The sequence below is a fragment of the Nicotiana sylvestris genome, chromosome 11 (assembly GCF_000393655.2).
Source record: "Nicotiana sylvestris chromosome 11, ASM39365v2, whole genome shotgun sequence".
Taxonomy (NCBI): domain Eukaryota; kingdom Viridiplantae; phylum Streptophyta; class Magnoliopsida; order Solanales; family Solanaceae; genus Nicotiana; species Nicotiana sylvestris.
Genome location: NC_091067.1, coordinates 97643291 through 97668842, shown reverse-complemented (window position 1 = coordinate 97668842; position 25552 = coordinate 97643291). Strand labels below are relative to the sequence as shown.

The following is a 25552-nucleotide window of genomic DNA, read 5'->3' as shown; positions in this document are numbered from 1 at the left end:
CTCACAGGCATGCTTGACACCAATGTATAGATACTCGTCACCTCACCTATATGTCGTACTTGACACTAACACATAGCAAATAAGACACAACACATATTCCCTCAAGCTAAAGTTAGACCAAACATTTACCTCGGATTCCACAGCCCAACTCAAGCCTCAAATACCTCTTTTCCTTTAGATTCCACTTCCAATTCACTTGTATCTAGCCAATATTAACTTATTAACATTAATTGAAGCCAAAGAAGCCAATTCAAATGAAAAATTATAGATTTTCCAACACTCTTCCAAAAAGTCAAAATCCGACCCCGGGCCTGCTTGGTCAAAACTCGAGGTTCGAACCAAAACCCGTTTGCCCATTCACCCACGAGCCTAAATATGCAATTATTAGCTACGAAATCCGACCCCAAATCGAGGTCTAAATTCCCAAATTTGTAAAATCACCAATTATCCTAAAATCCCAAATTTCTACCCTTAAAGAACAAGATTTAGGCCTAGAAATCTAATGGGTGTTGATGAAAAATGAAGGAAATGAGTTTAAGAATACAAACCTATTATTTGATGTTGAAAATTCTCTTCAAAAATCGCCCAAGGTCGGATTCCATGAAAGGAGATATGAAATTTGGGAGAAATCCCGACCTAGGTTCTGTTTTAAAATCACTGGACAGACCTTCTTCGTGTTCCCGAAGGGTCTGTCGCGTTCGTGATGCTTGTGGATAGAAGGGCCTACGCGTTCGCGATGGTCTGTCCCCCTTGACCATCGCGTTTGCGGGCCAGGGACCGCGTTCGCGAAGAACAACTCAAGGACTCCCCCAGCCACCTCTATTACACTACGCGTTCGCGTGTGGCCAGTCGCGTTCGCGAAGAGCAATCCCCCAGTGCTCCGCGTTAGCGACCAAGGCCTCGTGTTCTCGTAGAAGAAACCCCTCCCCAGCCCAGCTTGTACTTCGCATTCGTATGAGCTGTATCGCGAATGCGAAGAACAAAATATCAGGACACCAGAAGCAGCAAAACAACATAATTTCTTAAGTCTAAAACATCCCGAAACTTATCTGAAACTCACCTGAGCCCTCAGGGCTACAAACCAAATATGCACACAAGTCTAAAAATATCATACTGACTTACTCGTGCTATCAAATCGCCAAAATAACATCTAGAACTACGAGTTTAGCATCAAAATCAAGGAAGAATCTCAAGAACTCTTAAAGTTTCCATTTCACAACTGAGGGTCCGAATCACGTCATATGAATTCTGTTTCTTACCAAATTTTACAGGCACAACTTAAATACCATTTAAACCTGTACCGGGCTCCGAAATTAAAATACGAGCCCGATACCATCAAATTCTAACATCGTTAAATTTCCAAAAACTCTTATATTTTTAGTTAAACAATTTTCTTCAAAAATTTATTTCGCGGGCTAGGGATCTCAGAATTCAATTCCGGGCATGCTCCCAAGTCCCACATTTTTCTACGAACCCTCTGGGACCGTGAAATCATAGGTCAGGTTTCGTTTACCTAAAATATTGACCAAAGTTAACTTAAATTCAATTTTAAAGGCAAAATTAACATTTTTCTCAAATTTTTACAAAAAGGCCTTCCGGATATACGCCCGGACTACGCACGTAAATCGAGGTGAGATAAAAGGAGGTTTTTAAGGCCTCGGAAGATAGATTTAACTTTTAATAAGAGATGATCTTTTGGGTTATCACACACTGTAAATTATTTAAGGGGTTTCAACTGTATTTACAAATATATATACATAGTTTCCGCCGAAACTAACGGGGTCCCATGACCCCTCAAGAGGCAAGGTAGGTCCCCCTCTTAGAAGCAATAGACCGAGTAGCAACTAAAAAATAATCCGTAAATTTGACCTGATTATATCTATACTATATTAAAAGCACGAAGGCCCTTAGCGAAATGTCGTTCGCCTTTTTTACCCTCTAAAATTTGATTTCATACTAGACAAATTAGTCATTTCATTATTTCTCCTAATTTTTTTAGGACTTTAAAATCACCTAAGATTTTTCTTATTATATCTTTCCTTAGTTCTTTTTTGAAATATATATGTAAAAAGTCATAATATTTGGCAACATGTAACACATTAATTATCAAACCTAACGTGAGTAATTTTTCATCCAAAGAAAAGCTACATTTCCATTTTTAGTTATCCTTCGACAAATATAAGAAGTATAAAAAGAAATCAAGAAAAGTAATTTAAAAATTAATTTTACACTCAAAATAATCATTTAATTATTTTTCTAACTTTTAGGACGTTAAAATTAGCTGAAATTTTACTTATTTTATTTTTTTTATTTGAACTATGTAAAAATCTTAATATATAGAATTATATGACGTGTAATATATTTATTAAATCAAAACTAACGTGAGTATTTGCCATTCAAAGCAAAGCTAAACGTCCATTGTGATATCCTTCCATTGTGATATTACCATTGTTTCAGCTATCGTTTCTCTTTTACTATAATTCAAGGGTCTAAAAAAATAACTTTATCAATTAAAATTTGAATTATTATAATAAAATAACAATAAACATTGATTTTCTACCTTATTTTTGTGACCTTTATTTTATATGACTATTCGATTAAAATTTTCGTATGATAACCTACACATGGAGTCTTTTTTTTTTGTTTTTCTTTTTATAATCATTCTAATAAATGATAGCTTCCTATATTTACGTTATTTTTTATAAAGTATTAACTCTAATATTACAGTATTTTTAAGATTTTATATTATTATTTATTTAACGAGCTAACGGGCTAAAAATGATCAATGTTCATCATATTTAAAAACTTATACTTTTTTATTTTATTTTATTCAATAACTTATATTATTTAATATTTTTTCGTATTTTAAAAAATATATATTCATTGATATAGGATACACGCGCAAGGCGCGTACCCTAATACTAATTTATATAAAGACCTCAAGAATAATTGAAGTCAAATACCGAGTAGCCCAAGTTGCTTGTAAATAACGAAGTCAAAAGTCAATTAATCGAAAACCCCTTTCTTTAGTCTTATAAACCAAAATATCAAGAAGCCAACCAGACTTTAAAAGAAACTGGCGATGTCGTCGCTTCCGCGTTGCTGCTATGTTTGTTTGGCACGTCATTAAAATTATGTAAGGCTAGACAGCCACTTTACACGAACCATTTGAAACATATATGTCCTTATCATATACCAGCTCAATATTGGAATACATTCCTCGGTTTCAACCAAGACTAAAATGGATTGTATGAGATTAGGATTTAAATTTCACTAAATTAAATAAACCAAGATAATTATATTTTCTTTTCTTTTAAGTTTTTTGTAAACATAATTATTTGGTACATGCATTAATAGATGTACAAAGTTAATCGAGATTAACGCAAATTGTCATACACCATCGTTATAAAAATAATTCATTAGTTTGAAACTTTGGATTAGAAATCAACAAGAGAAGAAGAAGAGAGTTTTGTGGAATCTATCGACAAAAGTTGTAAAGCCTAGTCTAGGAAAGGTAACTATGAAATAATCAAAAAAATCTCTTTCCTCCTTTCCTTCTAATTTCGTTCGATATTATTTCTTTTCGTCATTTGTAAAGGATTTTTATGGGAAAAAAAAATAATACTAGAGCTACAAATTGTGGTTGTAGTATTACCAAAATGTCATTCAAATGTTTCAAAAGTCAAAACTATAAGAGATCTTACCTTTTCCTGTCTCTTGCTACTTTAACATTCACTGTCCAAACACAACACAAAAAAGAAAAGAAAAAAACTAAAAAGGAAAAAGAGCAAATGCATTTTTTTAATTGACGTTGCAACCTAATTATTTTTTGTGAAAGAAAAACCAAATAAATATTACTTAATACACAAAATTTGGCACATCAATTGTTTATTACTTCAATCACTTAAGGAGTTGTTTGGTACTTTTTCTGTCTCAAATTATCCGTGTGTTTTTCTTTTAAACGTTCCTTAAGAAACATTAATTAAGAAGAATTTTAGATTATTTTATCCTTATTGATGTCCTAAGAATTTTAGATTATTTTAGATTATTTTATCTTCATTGAATATTTACTATCTCTATTTTCAAGAACAATTACTACTATTAAGGGTAAAATAGAAAAATATAATTTATTTGTCTTGACCTTCTAAAATGACAAATAATTTGAGACAACTATTTTTAGAAATTACGACAGATAATTTGAGATGGATGGAGTGGGATGTGTTAGGGAAAATAAGGAATATATGTATTAGCTTTCGTACTATTAATCTCTTGTTTGATAGTGTTTTTAAACCTATGTATAAGTAATACTTGTATTAGTTATATACACCATATTCAGTATTATTCGCATACATAATAAAACCATGATATTAGCAATATTATGATTTTTAAATACGAATAAGCGTGTATAAATGCATAACCACCTTTTAAATCTTTTTCAAATCCTTTCTAACGATTTTCAGGAAGGTATTTTTGTAAACAAATAACTTTTTTTAAACGATTATGCAATGCATGTTATTTTTAATACATTAAACTAAATAATTGAATAATTTCATCATTATTAATAAACCTTACTAAGTATTCTTATACACCCTACCAAACGACCCCTCAAGACTTTCCCATCTCCCCCCTTCGGTCCCACAAAGTAAAAAACATTACTAATTTTTTTCTTTTTCTCTAAAGAAAGCGTAGTTATATTATTAGTCCTATTTATTTTCTTTAATATTATTACTACTACTCAAAAAGCATTTCTAGATTCCTCATATATATTGATGATGAAAACAATAGCAATATATCTACTCTTGCTGCAAATAATAATGCCCTTTTTATTAATACTTCAAAACACAGATTGAACAAAAACAACTAAATATTGATCATCATTAGGTTTCTTTTTTGCCTAGCTTTACTTTTTTTTTTTTGTGTTTTCTTGAATTCCTTCCAATTAAATTTGGAAGAGAATTCAATCCACCCCCCTCACAAACCCTAGCTCCAATCTTCCCCTCTTTCCATAAATAAACTCACAATTTTACATAAAGTTTTAATTTTTTTCATAGTTACAAGAATCTAGTTCCATTTACATAAAGTTCGAATCTTTTTTCCTAGTTTCCAGTAATCTTGTTTCATTTACATAAAATTTGTATCTTTTTTCATAGTTACAAGAATCTAATTTTATATACATAAAGTTTGAATCTTTTTTTTGTAATTTCGGAGAATCTTGTGTTATTGTTATTGTAATTGTATTTGCTACAAGGCAATATGAATATTGAAACTGTTGAATTTAGAGGAGGAATATATGGTGTGTCAGATGAATTGTTGGGGACAATTTCGCCAATAGTGGTGTATTGGGTATATTCAGGATTGTATTGTATGCTTGGGGGTATGGAGAATTATAGGTTGCATACAAAAAAAGATGAGGATGAGAAGAATTTGGTTACAAAGAAAGAGGTTGTTAAAGGGGTTCTTCTTCAACAGGCTGTTCAGGCTGTTGTTGCCACAATTCTCTTCGCGGTTCGTAACCCCATCACCCCTTTATTGCAAAGTTTCTGTTTTTATGCAATTTTTCTGTTTGATTTTTTTCATTTCTTGAGATTGAGATATGGTGATTGCTGTATTCTTGTGTTTTGAAGCATGTTTTTAGAGCTTTCTTAGTCTTACTTTAGAATTTTGCAAAGCATAATCTGACCCCTCCTCTTGGGTAAAGGATGAACGTTGTGGTAAGTTGACCGTCAATGCAAAATAGTTTAACTATGTTAAGTACTTTGAATTTGATAAATGGGATTCATTTCGTGGATCAGTTGGATACAGAGGATTCATATAGCCAGCTAATTTAGGACTGAAAGAATAGTTTTGATTGATTAATTTGATTGACCTTTGATGGCGGTTGCTATCCACAAAGGCGGGAACTATTATTCGAAGTTAATGGTTATGAGTTTGCCATCAAAGCCATAGCTCGTCTTAGTTACTAGGTTTGCAGTTAAGTATTTATTCATTAAATATTTAAATATTTAATGAATTTCCTAATACAAGTACATGATTCAAGCAAAAGCTATGGGGTTTGTCTGAACCCCTAGACAATGCTCTCGCTCCGCCCTTGGCTATCCACTATTGATCGAAGTCTGGAAATTTTTTTGTTCTTGAATTTTGAGTTTAAAATATGCAGTTCGGTGTAAGCAATGTGCAATTATACTTCATGGTGTGTTCATACACTGTGGCTGTGGGGTCTGGAAGGAACTTGAGGAGCCTGTTACAACAACGAATAGTTATTTCTTTGGGATTTGGCACCTCGAGGCATATATTGTTGGTTTTTTTCCATTATTTGAATCCGATGAAGATCTTTAGGGGGGTGTTCGATTGACAATTAGTTTGTATTGCTGCACAATTTGTGCTCATTTTCAGGATGGTGGAGTTTTTATTGCAAAGTTCTGTTTTTGCAAATTTCTGTCTGGTATTTTCTTATTTCGGAGATGGAGAGAAATGATGGGTGCTGTGTTATTACATTTGAAGCGTGCTTATTAGCTTTTTTTTCTTTTGGGAAATTCTTAGCAACTCCTTGTATTTTTCTTTGTTACCTTTTATGGATGGCTATTTGCTGTAGAATCTGATTTGATTAGTAAGAATGAGATGAGTCCAGATAGAGCGGAATGCATACAGATCATTCGTACCATTAACACCATCTAGTTTGTGGTTGAGGCAAATTTTATTGATTGATTGTTTGACCTTGTAGTGGTGAACGCTATCTGGTTTTTGGTTGAAGGCTTCAAACTTCCTTTTGATCTTTGAGTTTTTGGATTTGAAATATGTTGTTTAGGTAAGCAACATGACGTTTATACTTTCATGGTATATTTCATACCCTGTGGTGGGCATGGAAGAGGAAGAGGAGTTGGAAGAGGCTGTTATGAGGGATAATAGTTCTTCTTTGGAATTTAGCGATGCCTCACTTTTTTTTAATATGAAGAGGACATTTTCTTTCATTTTTGACATTTATGATTAGTTCTGATTGTCCAATTGTTTGTGGACAGGGTAGTAGACTTCTTGTTGATGTATTGTCTACCTTGCTGTTTGTAGAATTTGGCTGACAGATGGGCGGAGAAATCATTTGTCTATGTAGCTGTTATAGATAGTTATTTGAAGTGTTCTTTATGAAATATCCGAGAATTTTATGAACCTAGGAACACTAGTGCCTCCGTTTATCTGAGCTTGTACATTTAATAATATATTTTTAAATTCTGAGGGGGGAGATATTAATTGCGTTAATTTGAAGGGAAAGGGCAGACATACCATGGAGATAACATGATTTTGTGCAAGTATCAGATACAAAATGTGCGCTATAGTTTTGACTGATAGTGGCATAGTGCTATGGCTTCCTTCCTCTTTTCTGTGTGTTTGTGTGTCTAGAGGTGTCGGGGTGCTCTACTAAACACTTTATGTTGAAGAAGCCCCGATAAGTTGATGCCAGAATACTCGTTTCCAAGAAAATTAGTGTTATGTGTGAGACAAAGTGGGTCTGGAGGAGAGGGCAGCTTCAATATAACAGTGACGCATCTATGAAGAATTTAGCGATCAATGATTTTCTATTTCCCTCCTTCCTTTCTTGTCTGGATTGAGCTGTTTTGCAGATTGGTGTAGAGACATTGGTCCGTTAGGCTATCCTCTCCCCCTCGCCTTATCCCTCCTTTGGTAGCATAAAATGAGTATTTAATATTGTGATGTACTTGGAAGGATGAAGACACACAAATAGATTTCGTTGTTTCTGTTGCTAAACTTTGGTGGTGGTAATTAGAAGCGCTAGCAAGGGATAATGTCTTCGATCTTTGTTTAGTTAGAGTTTATTCTTTGTTAGTAGAAAAAAAAGAGTGCTTAATGAGAAAATAGGCTGCTCGGAGTCTTCACTAGCCCTCTTAACTGTACGTTTAGATTATTGAAAAGGTAACCAACGAGGGATTTTCAGTGGTTTGCTACTGTTGAGAGTTTGAAGAAGAATATAACTCTCCTAGCTCAGCATATAAGCTTGGATCTTTTATAGGAAGAAGTTGTTCCTGCCCATCAAAGGAGAGGAAAGAGAAACCAGTGCATCCTTGGATTGATGTCAACATTGATAGAGATGAAGTGGTGACAACTAACAAGTGAGATTACTCTATTAGTAACCATTACTCTAGTATCATGTTGTAAGATAGTTCATTATATTTACAACATGTCTGCATTCTGCTAAACTTCCGCGACCTCAAAATGAGGCAATTGACTTGTACTTTTGTGCCCATGTGGGTTCAAACTACACTTTGGAGTTATTATCAATAGTGTAGTTTCTAATTTCTTTAGTTTCACACATGCAGCTTAATGAATACATCCCCCACTTGAGCTGTTCTGACATATAGCAGCCAACTGGAGTTTGGCTTGCGTTAATTCTTTAAGCAAACATCTAGTCCAACGTCATATGGTTCAGAGATTGTTATCGGACCTTGGCTTTTGGAATGTCTTTTAGCTGATTGCAAAATGAAATCATTCTTGGTCAATCCACAATCAAGTGATTTTTCTAGATCCATTTTATATCTTATTCCACTTGTGCTCTCTCCTCTAATATTTTTCGTCCAGACTTTTTATTATTTGTGTTTATATGTCAATGCGTTTCTGGATGCAAGTTTGATAATTTATTCTTGTTCACTAAATTCAATTTTTCCGGAACAGGTCACAGGTAATGATGGAGAATCTGGCGGAAATCAACAGGCTAGCTTCCTTGTTCTTGCTAGACAATTCTTTGTTGGAATGGTGGTGTTAGATACTTGGCAATACTTTATGCATCGCTACATGCATCAAAATAAGTTCTTATACAAGCATATCCATTCTCAGCATCACCGGCTAGTTGTTCCATATGCATTCGGAGCTTTGTACAATCACCCTTTAGAGGGTCTGATACTCGACACTATCGGTGGGGCCCTAGCTTTCCTTTTCTCAGGCATGTCTCCTCGAGCTTCTATCTTCTTTTTCTCGTTTGCGACCATCAAGACAGTCGATGATCATTGTGGACTATGGCTACCGGGAAACCTGTTCCATATCGTCTTTAAGAACAACTCAGCGTACCACGACGTTCATCACCAACTTTACGGAAGCAAGTATAACTTTTCACAACCCTTCTTTGTGACGTGGGATAGGATACTTGGTACGTACATGCCATATGCACTTGTGAAGAGACCAGAAGGGGGTTATGAAGCTCGGCCTGATAAAGATTGCAAGGATGACTAACAGAACTGTTAGTACATGTTTTAAAAGTATGTACCACTGCAATTTTACACCCGTATTTGCCTTTCTCAGTAATTTGTATATATGTTTCTGCATATATTGTTGTATTACTGGTTTTCTTTTTGAGGTTGAAAAAAGAAAAAAGGGGCAAATAATGCCTTTCCTTTTGTCATAATCTGGTTTCCCATAATTTGGTATAGGTAGAGGTTAAGTATTGTCTGGCAATGGATTGTATGCATCCAAGTGATGTTTTTTTCTTCTTCTGAATATTCTCTACCATAGTCTGCTTCGGGCTTTGAGTCCGTCGCGGAGAGGTTTTATTGGTTAAGTGGTCACAGTTGTGTAATTATAAACCTCTATTTTGTTATCATAAGTTACTGATCTCCAGTTGAATTTTATTAACTATGTAACTTAGAAAAATGTTTTGTAAATTATGCATCTATCTGATACTAAAGATTGATTATATGTCATTGTTTTTGGTCTCTTCTTGACAGAACATTGCAAGGCTGTCTAGTGTTTATAATACTGATTTGAATATGACATGAGGATCATAGGAATTACTTAGTCAGATCAATGAGTTGTCTTTTTCTTTTTCAAGGTGACAGCTGACGATGTGAACTGTTAAGATGTTACTGCGTCCGGTCCAAAATAAGTAATTTTTTAGTTATTTTCACACAGATTAAGAAATTTACATTTTAACATTAATTAGCAATAAAATTAACCATATTAACTTTTATTATCTCTTCAAAATATCACTCCTAACACATACTCCAATACTATTTATTCCAAGAGCAATGTAGGAAAAAAATAATTAATTCATTCTTGAAATTTGAAAAAATTACTTATTTTGAACCACAAAAAAAAGGCCAAAAAATCATTTATTTTGGACCGGAGGGAGTAGACAATTATAGGCAGGTCTTCAGAAATTAGAAAAAAGAAATAAGAAACACGATTTACGTCCCTCAATTGTTTGGTAAATATTCATTTTGGTACTTACAGTTAACCTTCAAATTACATAATTTTTCTCATTTCTGTGTAACTACCATCGTTAATGCCAGGATTAAATTAATTTGGTCATTTCTTCTTATTTTAAGTTAGCACTGGGTGGAAAATTTAAGGAAACCTTGATATTGGAGGATTGAAAATGAAAAATTGTACTACTAATTAAATGGTTGAATTTGTTTAATAGAATCAAAATTATTAGAATCCAATTGTGTTTAATAAATTATTATTAAACTAAATTCGTCACTAATCAAGAGATTTTTTTAATTTTAAAAGCTACCCAATTTCTTTAGCTTCTTCTTATAAGTCCCGGAGGAATGCCAGCTTTACAAATATTCTTTGTAACAGATATGCATAACTTGAAGATACTTGGGGGCGGCGAGATGGATAATTTTGTTCCAATGAAGTAAAGCAGATTAATATCAACATATCTCATACAAAAATGTATTGAACACATTACAACATCTGTTTTTGAAGGAAGAAAATGCTCCTAAGAATACATCAGAAGATTCAGGACTCATCAACTAGTGAGAATAAATGAATGCAAGTGTGTTCATATTTATGAATCCATCAATAGAAAGTTAAACACATACATTAAGGAGAGTACCTCCTCGACCAAAAATTCCTTAGCCACCAAATACCATTGATAACTAAACTTTATGTTTCTCGGAATCCATTGCAAATACATTGATCAGACCACCATCTTCGCGAGCATCTTATCGTGTGAATGTGGTATTATTATCACCAACGGTCCAATATTTTTTGACTGCTACAAGTATTTTCTCGGGAACAAGGGGGGCGTCTTCATGATCCATCAATTTAAAGTCCCATCTCATACCTCCTATTATCTTCTTCACCTTAATTAGCACGTCTACATCGTCCCTCATAATAACAGCGCCTTCTGGCCGCAAAATACGGTCCATCTCTAAGAGAATGTCTTCAAAGTCGCACCTAAATGAATTCAAGAAAGAAAGTCAACAGACGAGTGTTAAAACACTAATTTAATTTGGACAAAAGCACAACAGCAATCTATGCTAACAGAAACAACAAGAAACAACAGGTCAGCTAATTGGGATGGATTCAGTAAATATTTAGCCACTTAAAACTTTTAGCTAATACTAATGGGACAGACCTTTTCTAGTTACTTAACCCATCTCCAAGTGACACGCTATTGGTTTAGCATTGGATAATCCAGCCAAACCCTCCAAGCATGCTATTGAGTTTAACATATCTCTTCACTCTAAAACAATTAGAGAAGCTCTTATATAATAGTTTTGCTAATCGCATAAAGTTCAGCTTAAAAATGGGATTCAAAAGAAGCAATAAAATGTACGCTCTTAGCTTAAATTTTTATGATGGTACTGACTTTTGACCAAGTTTAAGGTGTTAATTTGACTTATTGGTGATAAAGAAGATAAAATGTTAAAAGTAATAGTTGAATGATTAGGTTGATAAGGAAACATCACACTAAAGCTTAAAAGTTGAATAATTTAATGATTTTGATCTTTTGAAAGTTGTAAAGGTTGAATAGAAATGGATTGATTTCAAACATTTGGAACGTACTAAAACTAGAAGAGTGTCATACTAATATAAATTGGGACAGAGGGCGTAACTTGAAGATGTTTGGCTTAACCACACTAATACTCCGACTTATTCTTTATTTACAACCAATTCCGATCATTCAGTTCTGAAGGAGGAAACCAGCAAATATTAGTGACGTGCAATTCAAGTCAACACTGAGCCAATTAGGCAGGGCTTATAATACGAACTCCATTAAAGAGATTGGCTCCAGCCCAATTCTCAAGAGTCATAATACTAAATAAGGCTCTTGATCTCAACAAGGAACAGCTTGAAATGCTAAAGTACAAGAAAAGAAAAAATGGAATACTTACTTATCCTTGTATAAACTGAAAAGACCATGAGCATGAATGAGATCGTAAGTCCTTGGATACGTAGAGAATGCTTCACACCTGAATCACAATTTCAGCAGGATAAGAGGAAGAGAAAATTATTGTATAAAGTACGATGCACAGTTTGATCTCCTTACTAAGAGACAAAATTAGACAAAACAATTTGATCAAAACGTGACATAGGATTGATATTCCTTCCTCCATTTCCACCGAGACTTAAAAATTTTGGTGTTGAAACCCAAGGCAGCAACTTATATTGCTCTATATAGGTATGTTGCGAGCATATGCTTAATTAACTTTAAACCCTCTGATATTGAAGGCCTCACACAAAGATCCCGAGTTTAGTATCCTCTAAGGTTAATGCGTTAACTACTATATCCAAACCAGAAGTACAAGAGCAAACTAACATAGAAAGGGATAGTAATATTTGATCAGTGGTTTCCTTTAATCTGACACTTCCTTAATTCTTCACAAAGTCACTAATAATAGAGCAAAATTTTCCTTTGATGGTCCTTGCATTTACAGCCAAAAGAGTAGAGAATACAAGATTAATAATCACAATTCACAACCACAAAAATTGAGTGCCAAGAATACTGCAACTTCCTGTAAACGACAAACAGTTGCCACAGTAATCCAGATAAGTATATATTGAGCATGTGAGAGAAGAAGTCATACCAGTCATGATAAATTCCGATAAGCCCTCGTTCATATATAACTCCCAAGGTATTTTTCTCGGCTATTGTCGGCATAACATTCATCACCCACATTTTGGGAGAATGAAGAGCTGCAGCAAAACCTCCAAGTCCAGCATTCATATCCATGATATTACGGTACCTTCCTGTATCAATGAGTTTGTTAATTTTTGTATAAGCACTTACATGCTTCTTCCATTTCTTGTTGTCTTCCAGATATGCCTCAACGGAAACTCCAGAAACTAGTCCATTGGCAATTCTTGGGGGAACAGCAAAAAGTCTCTCAGGAAATGGCTTTAGACCCTCGCCATCACCATTAACTTTGCTTGGTGTTATGCATCCTTCCATTTTCTTGTACCTGATCAACAGAAGCAAAACAATGGAATAACCATGAAACTTGATTTTCAATAATGATTTACAGTGTAATGTACAAGTAATGTTGGATGAAACGAAAGGGTCTATCCTTTTACTTCGTTCTTATAGAACGGGCCAAGCTAATAGGGTTAACACTGTAGTGTACACTCGCTGTCTTGCACCAACAGGGTTTGCATGGTAAGTGAACAAGGTAAATAACCACCGTATCAGATTATCACAAACTTTAATTATAAAGACTTCTAGATATCTTTCCACATGCTTAGACCTTCTTAAAAACATTCTTCGTCTTAGGAAATAAGTGTATAAGTCAAAAAGACTTAATATTGTTTTAGCGTTGAGGACATAATCAAGTTTCTTTGAGACACCAAAAGAAAATCCCGTTGTATCAATTTGCCACTCATCGGAGGCAAGAAGCACATTCTCCTTAGCATTTTCTTGAAGTACAGACGAACTACCAACATATAAAACTGAACTATTTAGAATGATGACATACCAGACATCATCTGGATCTGCAGATTTACAAAATGTAGCTGCAGAATCTTCTTGTTCTGAACGGCATGAGTCAGCATCCATCCTTTTCTGCCAAATTGCAGTCTCTCCCTTCTCAGATTTCTTCTCCCAGCAAAGACGTTTAGCAATATCTTCAATCTTCCTTTGTTCTTCCTGAAGTTCCTCCTTGGGTCGTTGCCAGGCCTTGTAATTAGTCTTCCAATTGATAGGAGGACCGGAAAGCACCCAATAACCGCCAGGTCTAAGAACTCTATCAACTTCCATCATGAGGATTCCATCTGCAAGAAGAAAGTATAAAATATGCAACCAAAGCGCTCTACCGAAAAGGTTAACAAGTAAAAGGAGTGAAGTAAAACCAAATGTCTTGCAAAATTGTAAAACATCACACTTGTTCATATTGCAAAGTAGTTTTTTTTTTTTTTTTTTGAGAATGGCAACCTTTTATAAAAGAAAACAGCACAAATTTGCAAAGTAGTTATTCTTGCTACCAAACAACATTCATACCAGCAGCTCCCCATGGGATTAGACAACGAGAACAATGAGCCATATCAAACGCCTTAGATGGATATGGCATTTTGACTGTTCCTAGTACGCCAATAACAGCGGGCACACCCCTTTCAAGAGCGAACTGAACCTGAGCTTCATGTGAGTCTCTGGGGGCAAATGACATTGCTATGACATTCCTTTTCCAAAGATAAGCACCCCAACTTGCAACCTAGGATTCATAAAGCATTGTTAGCCAAAGAAGCCAACACAATAGCGAGAAATACTCTCCAAGTAGGTGAAGAAACTGACACACAGATATCTTTGGGTAAAAGAGAGGATTTCAAAGCAGAAAGCATACCCCACAACCAGTGTCCAGAGCAGTCCGAACAGTTCCATTTTGAATCGGGATTACTGAAGCAAGCTGATCAATATACTTATCTGCTCCTTGAGGAAACTGTGTCCCTCCTCCAGGAAATCTAAACACATTACCTTCATACTGAACCCAATTTTGAATGGCCTTCTCAACGGTCAAGCTCTTATATGGAGCATTGGCATATGGAACATAATCCCGACTTTTTGGCCACGGAAATGGGGTAACATACCCCTTAGGTGCTGGAATGAGGCAATGCAACTTCTTTTCTTGAGGTGGACAATGCCTTTCCCGATAGATCATATTTTCCCTTGGGAAGTGCATAGCACGCTTTTGATCTTGACACGGTGTATGATCGGTGTAACGAGGATGACATGGCTTAAATTTTTTGACTTCTGTTCCCGAATCATCAATGCTACCCGCTTGGCCACCATGACGAGTCTCAAAATTGAGATTCGGTAGGATATTGCAGTTCTCACCAGCAGTCTTGGTGACCGCCAGAGCTATACTATCTCCCTTCCCAAAGCCACTTCTTTGCCATGCTCCAAGCAAATAGAAGAAGCAACATAAACCAGTTACTATAAAGATCGACACAGAAGTCCTAGTCCTATTGTCCCCTGAACTTTTATTTGCCATTGTTGTCCTGAAATGATTTCAAAGCTGAGTTAGGAATGAGAAGGAAATAGAATGCCGATGCACCTATGTTTTCTAAATGTATCAGAAGTACATATATCCAGACATCACACCTTATACTGCAAATGACCTCTATTATGAAGGAAAAAAAAAGAAGACCGTCACTAGATCAGAGCATAGTTCTATAATATGTTGATCGTCGAGGATACCAAATGCTGTTAGAAATTTCAGTAGAAGTCAATTAAAGCAAATTATAGAGTAAACTCAGATAAAGCTTCTTTTTCTCCCTGATACTTCAGTAACTGCATATTAAGGTAGCAAGAGACGACCATAGATTTTAACCGCCCCGCAGAGTAATTGGACCAAGTTTGACAGTTCTATTACACAAAAGTTAAACAAACCAACCCACAAATCAAGCTCTCAAATAGGTTGTGTTAGTTCCAACATAGTAAAACAGATATATATAACCAGAGAACAATGCATCAGCTCATAGAACACAACCCCCCAAAGCTACAAAAACTGAAACTTGAAGCCAAGAACTGATACTTAGAGCAGACCCAAGAAAAAAAGAAGCTCAAAACTGCAAATTTATTATACTCTAACTACACTAGGAAAATATTGTTATAGTACCCCATAAGAACAAATTTGAACCATGTACTGTAAAGGGGTTTAGAAAGTGAAGTCTGACTTGACAAATGAATCAACCAAACTGAAAAGAAAGATAGGAACTTTAAATCAAGAATTGCAATGAATTGAATGAAAGATCAGCTATAAATTGTTCAATCAGTATACCAATGTCATGAATTTTTTTTTCACACTTCCTTAATGACCTTCCAACTCTGCTTTTCCGTCTACAACTCAATTATGGTGCCACCCTTAAAGCTTTACAAATTAGCCGAGAAAATTTAGCAGAGCCACTGCAAAAATTTCCCCTGATTTTGAATATTCAAAAATATCTACAAGTATAGATCAAATTTACAAGTTTCCTTTTTTTTTTTCCTGTTTGGGGGGAGTGGGGGTTTCTGTTTAGTAATCATAGTAGTGTTTGCTAAAGCGTAAAGGAGGTGCGAAGTGCCACACCAATCAGATGAAATGGGACCCATATGGGATAGCACTAGAACGTAATAAAACCAAGGAAGTGGGACCTACCTTCATGAAAAATCTAAGACGTACTATGTGTGTCGTTCAATGTAATAGTCGGCAGGATGGACGGCTTGAGATGAAGGATCTTGGTGAATCATGTACGTTGATAGTATCAATAGAGCCTTTAGTCTTTTGATTGGAGCAGAGTCGAGAAACTAGAAAATCCTGTTCAGGCAGACTCAAAGTTACGAGTTGTTTTATAATCGTCATTATTGTTATTAGGGGTGGGCATAAAATCCGAAAAACCGAATTCCGAACCGAATCGAATTAATTCGGTATTTCGGTTTCGGTTTTTTCGGTATTTCGATCTATTTCGGTATTGCAATTTTGGTATTTCGGTACGGTCCTCGGTATTAGACATTTGAAATTTCGGTATACCGAAATACCGATTTTTTTAAAGACATTTTTCTAATTTTCTAATTGAACCAGTGAACTCCCCAGACCAAAGCCCCAGCCCACCCTGTCTAAACATCATTCATTAGGTTAGAGCATTAGGCTATTAGACAGAGCAGCAAATGAAGAGTCGAAGAGACGAAGATGCTCCATTCCTCAATTCCTCAGTCCGATTCCTCAATTTCTCAGCCCGATTAGGCGATTTCCGGCTTTCCGAGCTCCGATTAGGCGATCCTCACTCCTCAGTCCTCACAAATTCTGGGCAAACGAAGACGTTGTTGTTGCGAACTTGCGATAGTTTCAATTTTCAAAGGTATGTTTCTAATTTCTACTATTTTGTGCTTTTTAGTCAATTCAATTAGTAGAAAGATAAAGTTTCACCTTGGAATCTTCGTCGGAACATGAAATTTAAAATGCTACTTTCATGACTGTGTGCAACTAACATCATTTATGTTCTTTCAGTTTTAAACCTCGGAATACTTATCTATCAAGAACTCTTATTGCTCTGTTGACCTATGGAGGTGTTCCGGCAGAGTATTTCTTTGATATACTGAATAACACTTTGGAGGAGATACAAAGGTTATACTCAGATGAGGTGACAACACTAAAAGGTAATTCTTGGTTTAGAAAAAAATTACAATAAAACTAAGTCTCTTTGCAATTGTTTATGGTTATAATCTACCACGTATAAGGAGAAATGTGGACCTTCAGATACTATTACCCGAAAACTTTAAACTTATGCGTAGTGTTGCTTAAATTTCAGCATGCGGTAACATTTTGGTTCTCAAACTTTCAAATGATGTCTTGAAAACATTACATGCTTATTTGCACAATTAACAAGCTGGTGCCTGTACTGGTTTTAAATAAACATTGTCTGAAGCCTTCTTTCCGATTTGATACAGAAGCTTTAATCGTAGTATTCCTTTACCTGCATTGATCTTAAAATGCATGACTCTGTTCTAAGTATCTGTTGATTGCTTTACCAAATCAGACCTTTACTTTTTTGTTTTATTGGTTATATCTCCGTGCAGTTGCAGCGAACCATAGAGATCGTGATGATGCCTCTATTGCCACGGGTATGATAATGGCTGTAGTACCTCTCTGTGAACCGTATCTTAGGTGTTGCTTATCTTCCTTGACAAAGGAAGAAAGAAATGGGCTAAAAGGAGGAAAACTTCCTATCTCTGATACTTTCTATTTAATAGGGACAATTGATCCGACGGATACTTTAAATCCTCATGAAGTCTGTGTTATTCTATAAGTATACGTTAAATGATATATGACCCTTGAGTAAATGTTTAACTAACCTAATAAGTAATTGTTTTGACCTAGTAATTTCAGCATATGTATGTTTGTAACTTGTGTCATCTTTTGATGCTATGCCTTTACTTTTAAAAAGTCAAACTGGAAACTTACAAAGTAAAACTCAACAATTTTATGCAGTGAACACGGACAGATATCTGGAGAGGTACTAGTATACAGGAATCCCCGACTTCGCAAAGTAGAGTGCAAGCATTGTGGTAAAGTCAATAATGTTAATCCAAAGAGGAATGGAACAATTGGTTTAAGGAAGCATATTAAGCGTTGTCTTGCGCGTGTTCCTGAAATCCGTATTTAAGAATTAAGATTTAAGACTGTTTTTGTTGAGGGATGCCCTCTCTATTTAAGTTAATTCTGCTACAGCTGCTGCATTTGTTAAGTGTTAATTTTAGTAAGACTGTTGCATCTGTTGCACCTTGATAATTTATTATTTTTATTGTTAATTTTGTTAAGCTGTTGCATCTGTTGGTTAAGACTACTGTTGCATCTGTTGGTTAAGACTGATGTGGCATCTGTTAATTGGTAATGCAGCCAGTAGATTAGCTATTTAGGTGCTGCATCTGTTGCATCTTTGTCTTTGAGCCTTTGAATTTTGAAATTTGAATTGTGCATACTGCACTGTTGCACAGAATTGTGCACTTGTTAAAATGGCCTGGTTTGGAAAGATTTAAATAATTGTGGACTTGAGTAGTAATGGCTATGGTTTTTATTTATTTATAAATGGCTAGAAAAGGATATTGTTAATGGCTTCTTTAGCCTTTTTAGCTTTTGCTTAGCTGCAGACCTGTAGTTACATTAGAAACTAGAAAGTGACAGAACTGTTACTAGTGTAAATTTACCAGCCTCAATTGGTTCTTACACTGAAAGTGAAATGCAACAATTTGAATGGGTCTTGGTTAAACCGAAACCGTACCGAAACCATACCGAACCAAAATAAGAAATACCGAACCGTACCGAAATAATTTGGTACGGTATTTGGTATACACAATTGATAAACCGAATACCGAAATACCGAACCGAAATTCTTAAATACCGAACCGAAATACCGAATGCCCACCCCTAATTGTTATAGTTAACAAAGTTATATTCCCTCAGTTCAAGTTTATTTATCCACTATTAACTTAACACAATTCTTTAAAAACAATAAATAACATAATATTCTTACTATATACCCCTAATTATTATTATTATTATTATTTAACTTTGACTATTATAAATTCAAAATGTTGGGAAATGATAAGGGTAAAGTAAAATAGGTATAAAATAGTAACTTATCCATTAGTTAACAAGTAAAAGTAGACATAAATTTTTAGTATAGCAGATAAATAAACTTGAATGGAGGGAGTAACTTTTAAGAAAATTTTTAGTGATCTTCTCTGTGTTTGAGCAAAAAGCTTAAGACTATTCTGCTAATTTCAATTATCAATAATAGAGAAGGTAAATCTTAGTCAAGCATAATTAACTTCAGATCCAAACATATATAATGGGAAATAACAAAAGGTAGGAATATATCAGGTTTATTGATGTCATAATTTTATATCAAACACGAGAATTAGGCTTACATCTGAAGCGAAGAAGAATTGCAAGTGAGCTAGTAAAAAGGAAAAAGTGAAGCGAACCCCCCCCCCCAGAGATTCCCTCCTAAGAACTATATATATATATAGTTCTTAGACCTTTTATTCAATGGTCTTTGACCAACATGCTTTCTTACGGTTGTCCCTTTCGTCATAACTTGAACACAGTATTGACTTAACGTATGCTTTCGATAATTTGACCTCGAGGACGACCGAGGTATTCTTTGCTATTTCGCCACTTAGACGGGATCCCGACTTGGTCGACCCCCTATCATTCCTATTGGGGGCGACCACTACGGTCAGATTTTGACCCATACACTCTATTCACCAACAATTTTAAGGCGAATCAATTTTTTTATGCAGTTGAAAGTTAGCAGATATCAAGGTAGAAGTTCACTCTCTTTAAGAGATAGAAAGGTAAAGTATTTTTCTACTTGCTTAGCTCAGGCGGAGAAACGGTATAAACTGTTTACCTTATATTTTTTCATGAATATGTGATATATATTTTCATAGAAAAAAAAATTTATAATGCTAAAAATAGTGGGAGTGAAAAAAATTCTACCATCAATAATTTGAGTATTCATGCATGAGTGAAAGTTGATTAAATCAAGAAGTGTGATAAGTGCATCTATCATAAGTTTTGGAATAATTCACATATTGTTGTTTGCCTCTATATTATTGATTTATTAATATTTGTCCTAACATAAATGTTATTGGAGAAACTAAAAAGCATGCAAGTAGCCATTTTGACATAAAAAATTTGGGTGCGACAAATTTCATTCTTGGAATGAAAATTTAATAAAACATGTGATGCAAGTTTCCTTGACTAGTCACATTATATTGAGAAAATTATGAAAAAAATAATTTAATTGATTGCAAGCATGTCGTAACTCCTTTTGATTCAAGTGTTAAAGATATGCAGGTTGGGCAACCAAAAGTTCAAAATGCTGTGACTAACCAAGGAGCGAAGCACAAAGAAGGCAAGAACATCAAGCAAAACGAAAAAGGCCAAAGTAGTGGTGTAGTGAAGACTAAGAACAATATCAAAAACACACAAAACAACCAACCTATCTACAAAGTGGTGAAGGCCAACAATATAAAACATGTGGAGAAGGCACTAGAAATAAAAGAACCTATCACAGGTAATACAGTAGAAGAGGCGAAAATCAAAAATAAGAAAACCAAAAACCAAAAAAGGAAGCAAAACAGGATAGCAAGCTTACTGAAGATCAAGAATATCTTATGGACAAAACAGAAAACAAAACATGCCCCAAATCAGAATATTCCTGAATCAATCGAAGAAGTTGGAACTATCAACATAAAGAGTGGCAAGGGAAAATGACTATGATCAATACAGAAGAAAATCAAGGGAGCAGTAGCAAGAACCAACAACTAGAGATACATGAAAATAATGCTAACAGCTCCAACAATCACCAACAAAGAAAAGAACTGGAGCAAATCAAGGATCTTGAATTCACATGAACTAACATTAGGACCACATAACTTAAAAGTTTAAGTGGCCAGCTTGTGGTAGAATTGGGATCACTGGAGATTATTGAAGAATCAGTAGCACCTGAGAAATATGGGCCAGATATACGAAGTAGCCAACATGAAGAGAAAGACGACTATGCTAGTGCTACAGAAGAACAGGAAGGGAACTCTGACCTAGAAGATGACGAGGCTGCTAATAGCTGTGATAAAGAGGAGATGCTGAACACTGAAGTAATTTATGACCCAGTGTCTAAGGAGATAGCTCAAGTAATAGAACAACAAGGCTATCACCAAGAGGGAACAAAAATAAAAAAGTTAAAGGTACATGTGGGCAACTAAAGCTCACTGATACCAATAAAGAAGAAGGTGCCTTACAAACCTCCAAAATATTTTAATGATTAACATCATTAACTGGAACATAAGGGGGGGTGAAATCCAAAGGAGCGAGCATAAGATTGGCCAAATTGATCAGGATGCACAAAATTGATTTTGTAGTGTTACAGGAAACCTTCTTGGCTGCAAATCAGTTAAAGCATTACAAGAATATTATGGGCTTTGATCATGCTGCTTCCAATATAAATAGCAAAATTTGGTGTCTTTGGAGGAACAATACTGTTTGCAGTATCATCAGTAATAGTATGCAATAGATTACTCTAGAGGCCAATAACAATGGAAATAATTTCTGGATAACAAGGGTCTATGCTAAATCTACTATTGAAAAAAGAAGAAAACTTTGGCGCAAAATCAGGTCTGTCCACCACTACATCAATGGGCCATGGACTATTCTAAGAGACTTCAATGTCATTACGAATGCTGCTGAAAAGAAAGGTGGTACACCTTACACCTTAAATGAGAGCAGAGATTTTCTTTCATGCATGGAGGATTGCGGGATGTGCGACCTAGGCTTCAATGGATATCCTTTCACATGGTGCAATGGCAAGGGTAGAAGAAACAGAATAAGTGAGAGGCTGGATAGAGTCATGATTAATGAAGGCTGGTTAGATCTTTTCCATTCTAACAGGGTTGACCACAGAGGCAAGATTGGATCTGACCATAATCTCATGATTTTCAAAGCCGGTAGTGATAATGTTGAATTCACCAGGTACTTCAGGTTTCTCAACTTTTGGACCTCTCAAAGTGGCTATCTCTCTACAGTTGAGGAAATCTGGAACATTGACGTTCAGGGTAATTATCTTTGGGTATTACAACAGAAACTCAAAGTTGTTTCTAAAGGCCTAAGCAAATGGTCCAAAGATACCATTGGTGATGTTTTTGAAACAGTTAAAAAACTAGAGTGTGATATCTGTCGACTAGAGGAAATCTACGATGCTATGACACTGACAATAACATGCAGACTCTTATGAAGGCACATGTCGAATACACCAGATGACTAAAGATTCAAGAGTCCATTTTCAAATAGAAAGCAAGAATCAAATGGGCAGAGGAAGGAGATGCCAACACCAAATACTTCTATAGTATAGTGAAAGAGAAAAGAAGGAAGTCTCATATTCATAAAATCAAAGATGCCAATGGAGGATAGATTGAGGGTAATGAGGCTATATCTAATGCTGTTGTAGAGCACTTCTCTAAACTCTTTGAGCACAACCCCAACGACAATGATCTATCTATCTTACAATGTATGGACTCACTTATTACAGGTGAAGACAACAGATACATGTATGAATTGCCAGATGAAGAAGAGATAAGGAATACTGTCTTTTCCATGGATCCTAATAGTGTTGCTAGGCCTAATGGGTTTAATGGGCACTTTTATCAAGCTACTTGGAATATTATTAAAAAGGAGGTGTGCCAATTTGTACAAGCTTACTTCTTTGGGACCAGTCTTACTAAATACTTTACTCACACTAATCTCGTTCTAATCCCAAAAGTGTCCTCACTTTCCACCTTAGACCAACTCAGACCTATTAGTCTGTGCAATGTGTACAACAAGATTATCTCCAAACTCTTATCAACCAGATTATCCCAACTACTCCCCAAACTCATCTCTGATAACCAAACAGGATTCGTCAAGGGCAGGCTCATTACTGAGAATATCCTTCTGGCCCAAGAGATTGTCCATGATATTGGTAAGAACAACCAGGGAGGCAACATTGTCATTAAACTCGATATGTCTAAAGCCTATGGCAAATTATCTTGGAGCTTTCTAACAACTGTGCTTAGAAAATTGTACTTCTGTGAGGTTGTGATTGATATGATCTATAGGCTTCTTGCTGACAATTGGTATTCTATTCTAATCAATGGTACAAGATATGGGTTTTTCAAATCCTCTAGAGGTTTAAAACAAGGGGACCCCATATCGCCCTCTCTCTTTATTCTGGCCACTGAAGCACTGTCCAGAGCTCTAAATAAGCTCCCTGAGAATAGCCAGTTTATTGGCTTCTCTATGAGCACTAGTGGTCTCAAGATCAATCACTTGAGCTATGCTGATGAACTGGTCCTCTTCTCCTCAAGAGATAGGAACTCTATCAAACTCATCATGGAGGTCCTAAATGACTATCAACATGCTTCAGGGCAGGAAATTAATAGGGATAAAAGTTTTTTTCTCACTCACAATTCAAGAAATAGAAGGGTGAACAGGAGGATCAAAAGGTGGACAGGTTTCAAACAAGTGGAATTTCCCTTCACTTATCTAGGCTGCCCAATCTATATTGGTAGGAAAAAGAACTGCTACTTCTCTGATCTTGCATCTAAGGTCCTTAATAAAGCAAGTGGTTGGCAAGGGAACTTATTGTCATTTGGGGGTAGGGCTATCATAATCAAACACATTCTGCAGTCCTAAATGCTCTACCTACTTGCTGCTATGGTACCACCAAAAGCTATTATTGGCCAAATTGAAATGTACCTCTCTAACTTCTTCTGGGGAGAAAAGGAAGGCAAAAAGAGCTATCATTGGAGCTCCTGGGAGAACTTAAGCTACCCCCACAATGAAGGGGGAGTTGGTTTCAAGAAGCTTCAAGACATTTGCAACTCATTTGCTGCTAAGAGATGGTGGAGGTTTAGGGTGGAAAACAATTTATGGACCAGGTTCCTCAATGCAAAGTATTGCCCTAGATCTAATCCTCTATCCAAAATTCCTGTGCCTAAGGACTCCAATTCCTGGAGGAACTTAATGAGTACTAGAGATATAATCGATTCTCACATCTTTTGAAATATTCATGAAGGCAACAGCTTGTTTTGGTGGGACAAATGGACCCTCATGGGTCCTATCAACATACACAACAACCACAGTGAGAAACCCGACAATACAAGGGTCTGTGAATTTATCGACAACCAGAGCTGGGATATGGAGAAATTACAAAACATTGTCAACCAATTTATCTTAAGCGAAACTTCCCAGGTGGATATAGGCCAACAACAATGCAAAGACAAGGCTATTTGGACGCCTAATGTTCAAGGAAACTTAACATGTGCTTTTGCCTTTCATCTCCTGCGACAAAAAAGAGAACCCATGCCTATGATGTCCAAGGTTTGGATAAAGGAACTACCTTTCAAGATCTCATTTAATATCTGGAGAATTATTTACAAAAAGCTTCCTTTTGCTGACACACGTCAGAGATTTGGTGTTACTGTTTTATCTACTTGTGTCTATTGTAGAGCCCCTAAAATTGAATCTCTCAACCATGTCTTTACCATCAGTGATATGGCTTCTAGTGTTTGGAATTATATCTCTTCTCTCCTTGGCTTCAAGACTAGAGGCAGAAATATCCTCTCTATCCTTAATTATTGGTGGTCCATTCCCACCAAGAATCATACTCACAAATTCCTCCTACAGATCACCCCTATGATTGTCTTGTGGGAATTATGGAAGGCTTGATGTGACAAGAAGTATGGTACCAAATCAATCTCTACCTATAATATTTGCCAACAAGTTCTTTTACAGGTTAAGATATCCATGGGGCTTAAATTCAGTAAGATGGGTTGGGATTGGAATTGGTGGAAGGTATGCCAGACTGTTAAATCCTACAAACCTACCCTCAAAAGCACCATGGTTGTATGGTCTAAACCGGAAGGCAACTTCTGGAAGCTTAACATCGATGGGATCTATATTGCTAATCAAGGCAAGGCTGGAGCTGGGGCATTGTTAGGAATAGAAATGGACATATGGTGATGGCCTTTGCTTCACCAGTCCAATTCTTGACTAACAACTATTCAGAGGTCCAAGCAGCCTTACAAGGAATATAGTGGTGTTGTGCTCAAAATTCCTTCAACTTTACCTTGGAGCTAGATTCGCTACTGGTTGTAAACATGGTCCTTGATCAATGCAAAATTCCACGGAAACTTCACAAAGACATCACCCTTATCCAAGAGATAGTAAGGCATCACAATATCAAGGTAATGCATTGTTATAGAGAAGGGAATGAAGTTGCTGATCTTCTTTCCAAACATGCTAATTCTCTGACT

At 35.7% G+C, this 25552-nt stretch overlaps 3 protein-coding genes across 3 annotated transcripts; 2 read left to right on the top strand and 1 right to left on the bottom strand.

Annotated features, from left to right (window-relative positions):
• The first annotated feature begins 4737 nt into the window (after positions 1 to 4737).
• LOC104240023 (sphinganine C4-monooxygenase 1-like) lies at positions 4738 to 9633 on the top strand. The gene is made up of 2 exons (XM_009794801.2): positions 4738 to 5505; positions 8680 to 9633. Exons 1-2 carry the CDS (start codon positions 5254 to 5256, stop codon positions 9232 to 9234), a joined length of 807 nt encoding a protein of 268 aa, XP_009793103.1. The 5' UTR covers positions 4738 to 5253; the 3' UTR covers positions 9235 to 9633.
• Positions 9634 to 10624: 991 nt separating this feature from the next.
• On the bottom strand, positions 10625 to 16256 carry LOC104240025 (probable methyltransferase PMT2). Its single transcript, XM_009794802.2, has 7 exons — positions 16002 to 16256; positions 14565 to 15219; positions 14225 to 14435; positions 13704 to 13998; positions 12819 to 13193; positions 12126 to 12203; positions 10625 to 11184 (listed from the first exon to the last, which is right to left on the bottom strand). Exons 2-7 carry the CDS (start codon positions 15210 to 15212, stop codon positions 10950 to 10952), a joined length of 1842 nt encoding a protein of 613 aa, XP_009793104.1. The 5' UTR covers positions 15213 to 15219; positions 16002 to 16256; the 3' UTR covers positions 10625 to 10949.
• A 7674-nt stretch (positions 16257 to 23930) lies between these two features.
• LOC138881370 (uncharacterized) lies at positions 23931 to 25259 on the top strand. The gene is made up of 3 exons (XM_070161593.1): positions 23931 to 24264; positions 24313 to 24803; positions 25032 to 25259. The coding sequence occupies exons 1-3, from the start codon at positions 23931 to 23933 to the stop codon at positions 25257 to 25259; spliced, it is 1053 nt and encodes a 350-aa protein (XP_070017694.1).
• The last annotated feature ends 293 nt before the right edge of the window (positions 25260 to 25552 follow it).

Coding starts and splice junctions, on each gene's coding strand:
- LOC104240023 (XM_009794801.2), top strand. CDS start 5,254: ATGAATATTGAAACTGTTGAATTTAGAGGAGGAATATATGGTGTGTCA. Junction 5,506..8,679: donor TTGCCACAATTCTCTTCGCG/GTTCGTAACCCC, acceptor TTTCCGGAACAG/GTCACAGGTAATGATGGAGA.
- LOC104240025 (XM_009794802.2), bottom strand. CDS start 15,212: ATGGCAAATAAAAGTTCAGGGGACAATAGGACTAGGACTTCTGTGTCG. Junction 13,194..13,703: donor GCAGATCCAGATGATGTCTG/GTATGTCATCAT, acceptor TCTGTTGATCAG/GTACAAGAAAATGGAAGGAT. Junction 11,185..12,125: donor TTCAGTTTATACAAGGATAA/GTAAGTATTCCA, acceptor GAATTCATTTAG/GTGCGACTTTGAAGACATTC.
- LOC138881370 (XM_070161593.1), top strand. CDS start 23,931: ATGCTCTACCTACTTGCTGCTATGGTACCACCAAAAGCTATTATTGGC. Junction 24,265..24,312: donor TTCCTGGAGGAACTTAATGA/GTACTAGAGATA, acceptor ATATTCATGAAG/GCAACAGCTTGTTTTGGTGG. Junction 24,804..25,031: donor TCAGTGATATGGCTTCTAGT/GTTTGGAATTAT, acceptor GTTCTTTTACAG/GTTAAGATATCCATGGGGCT.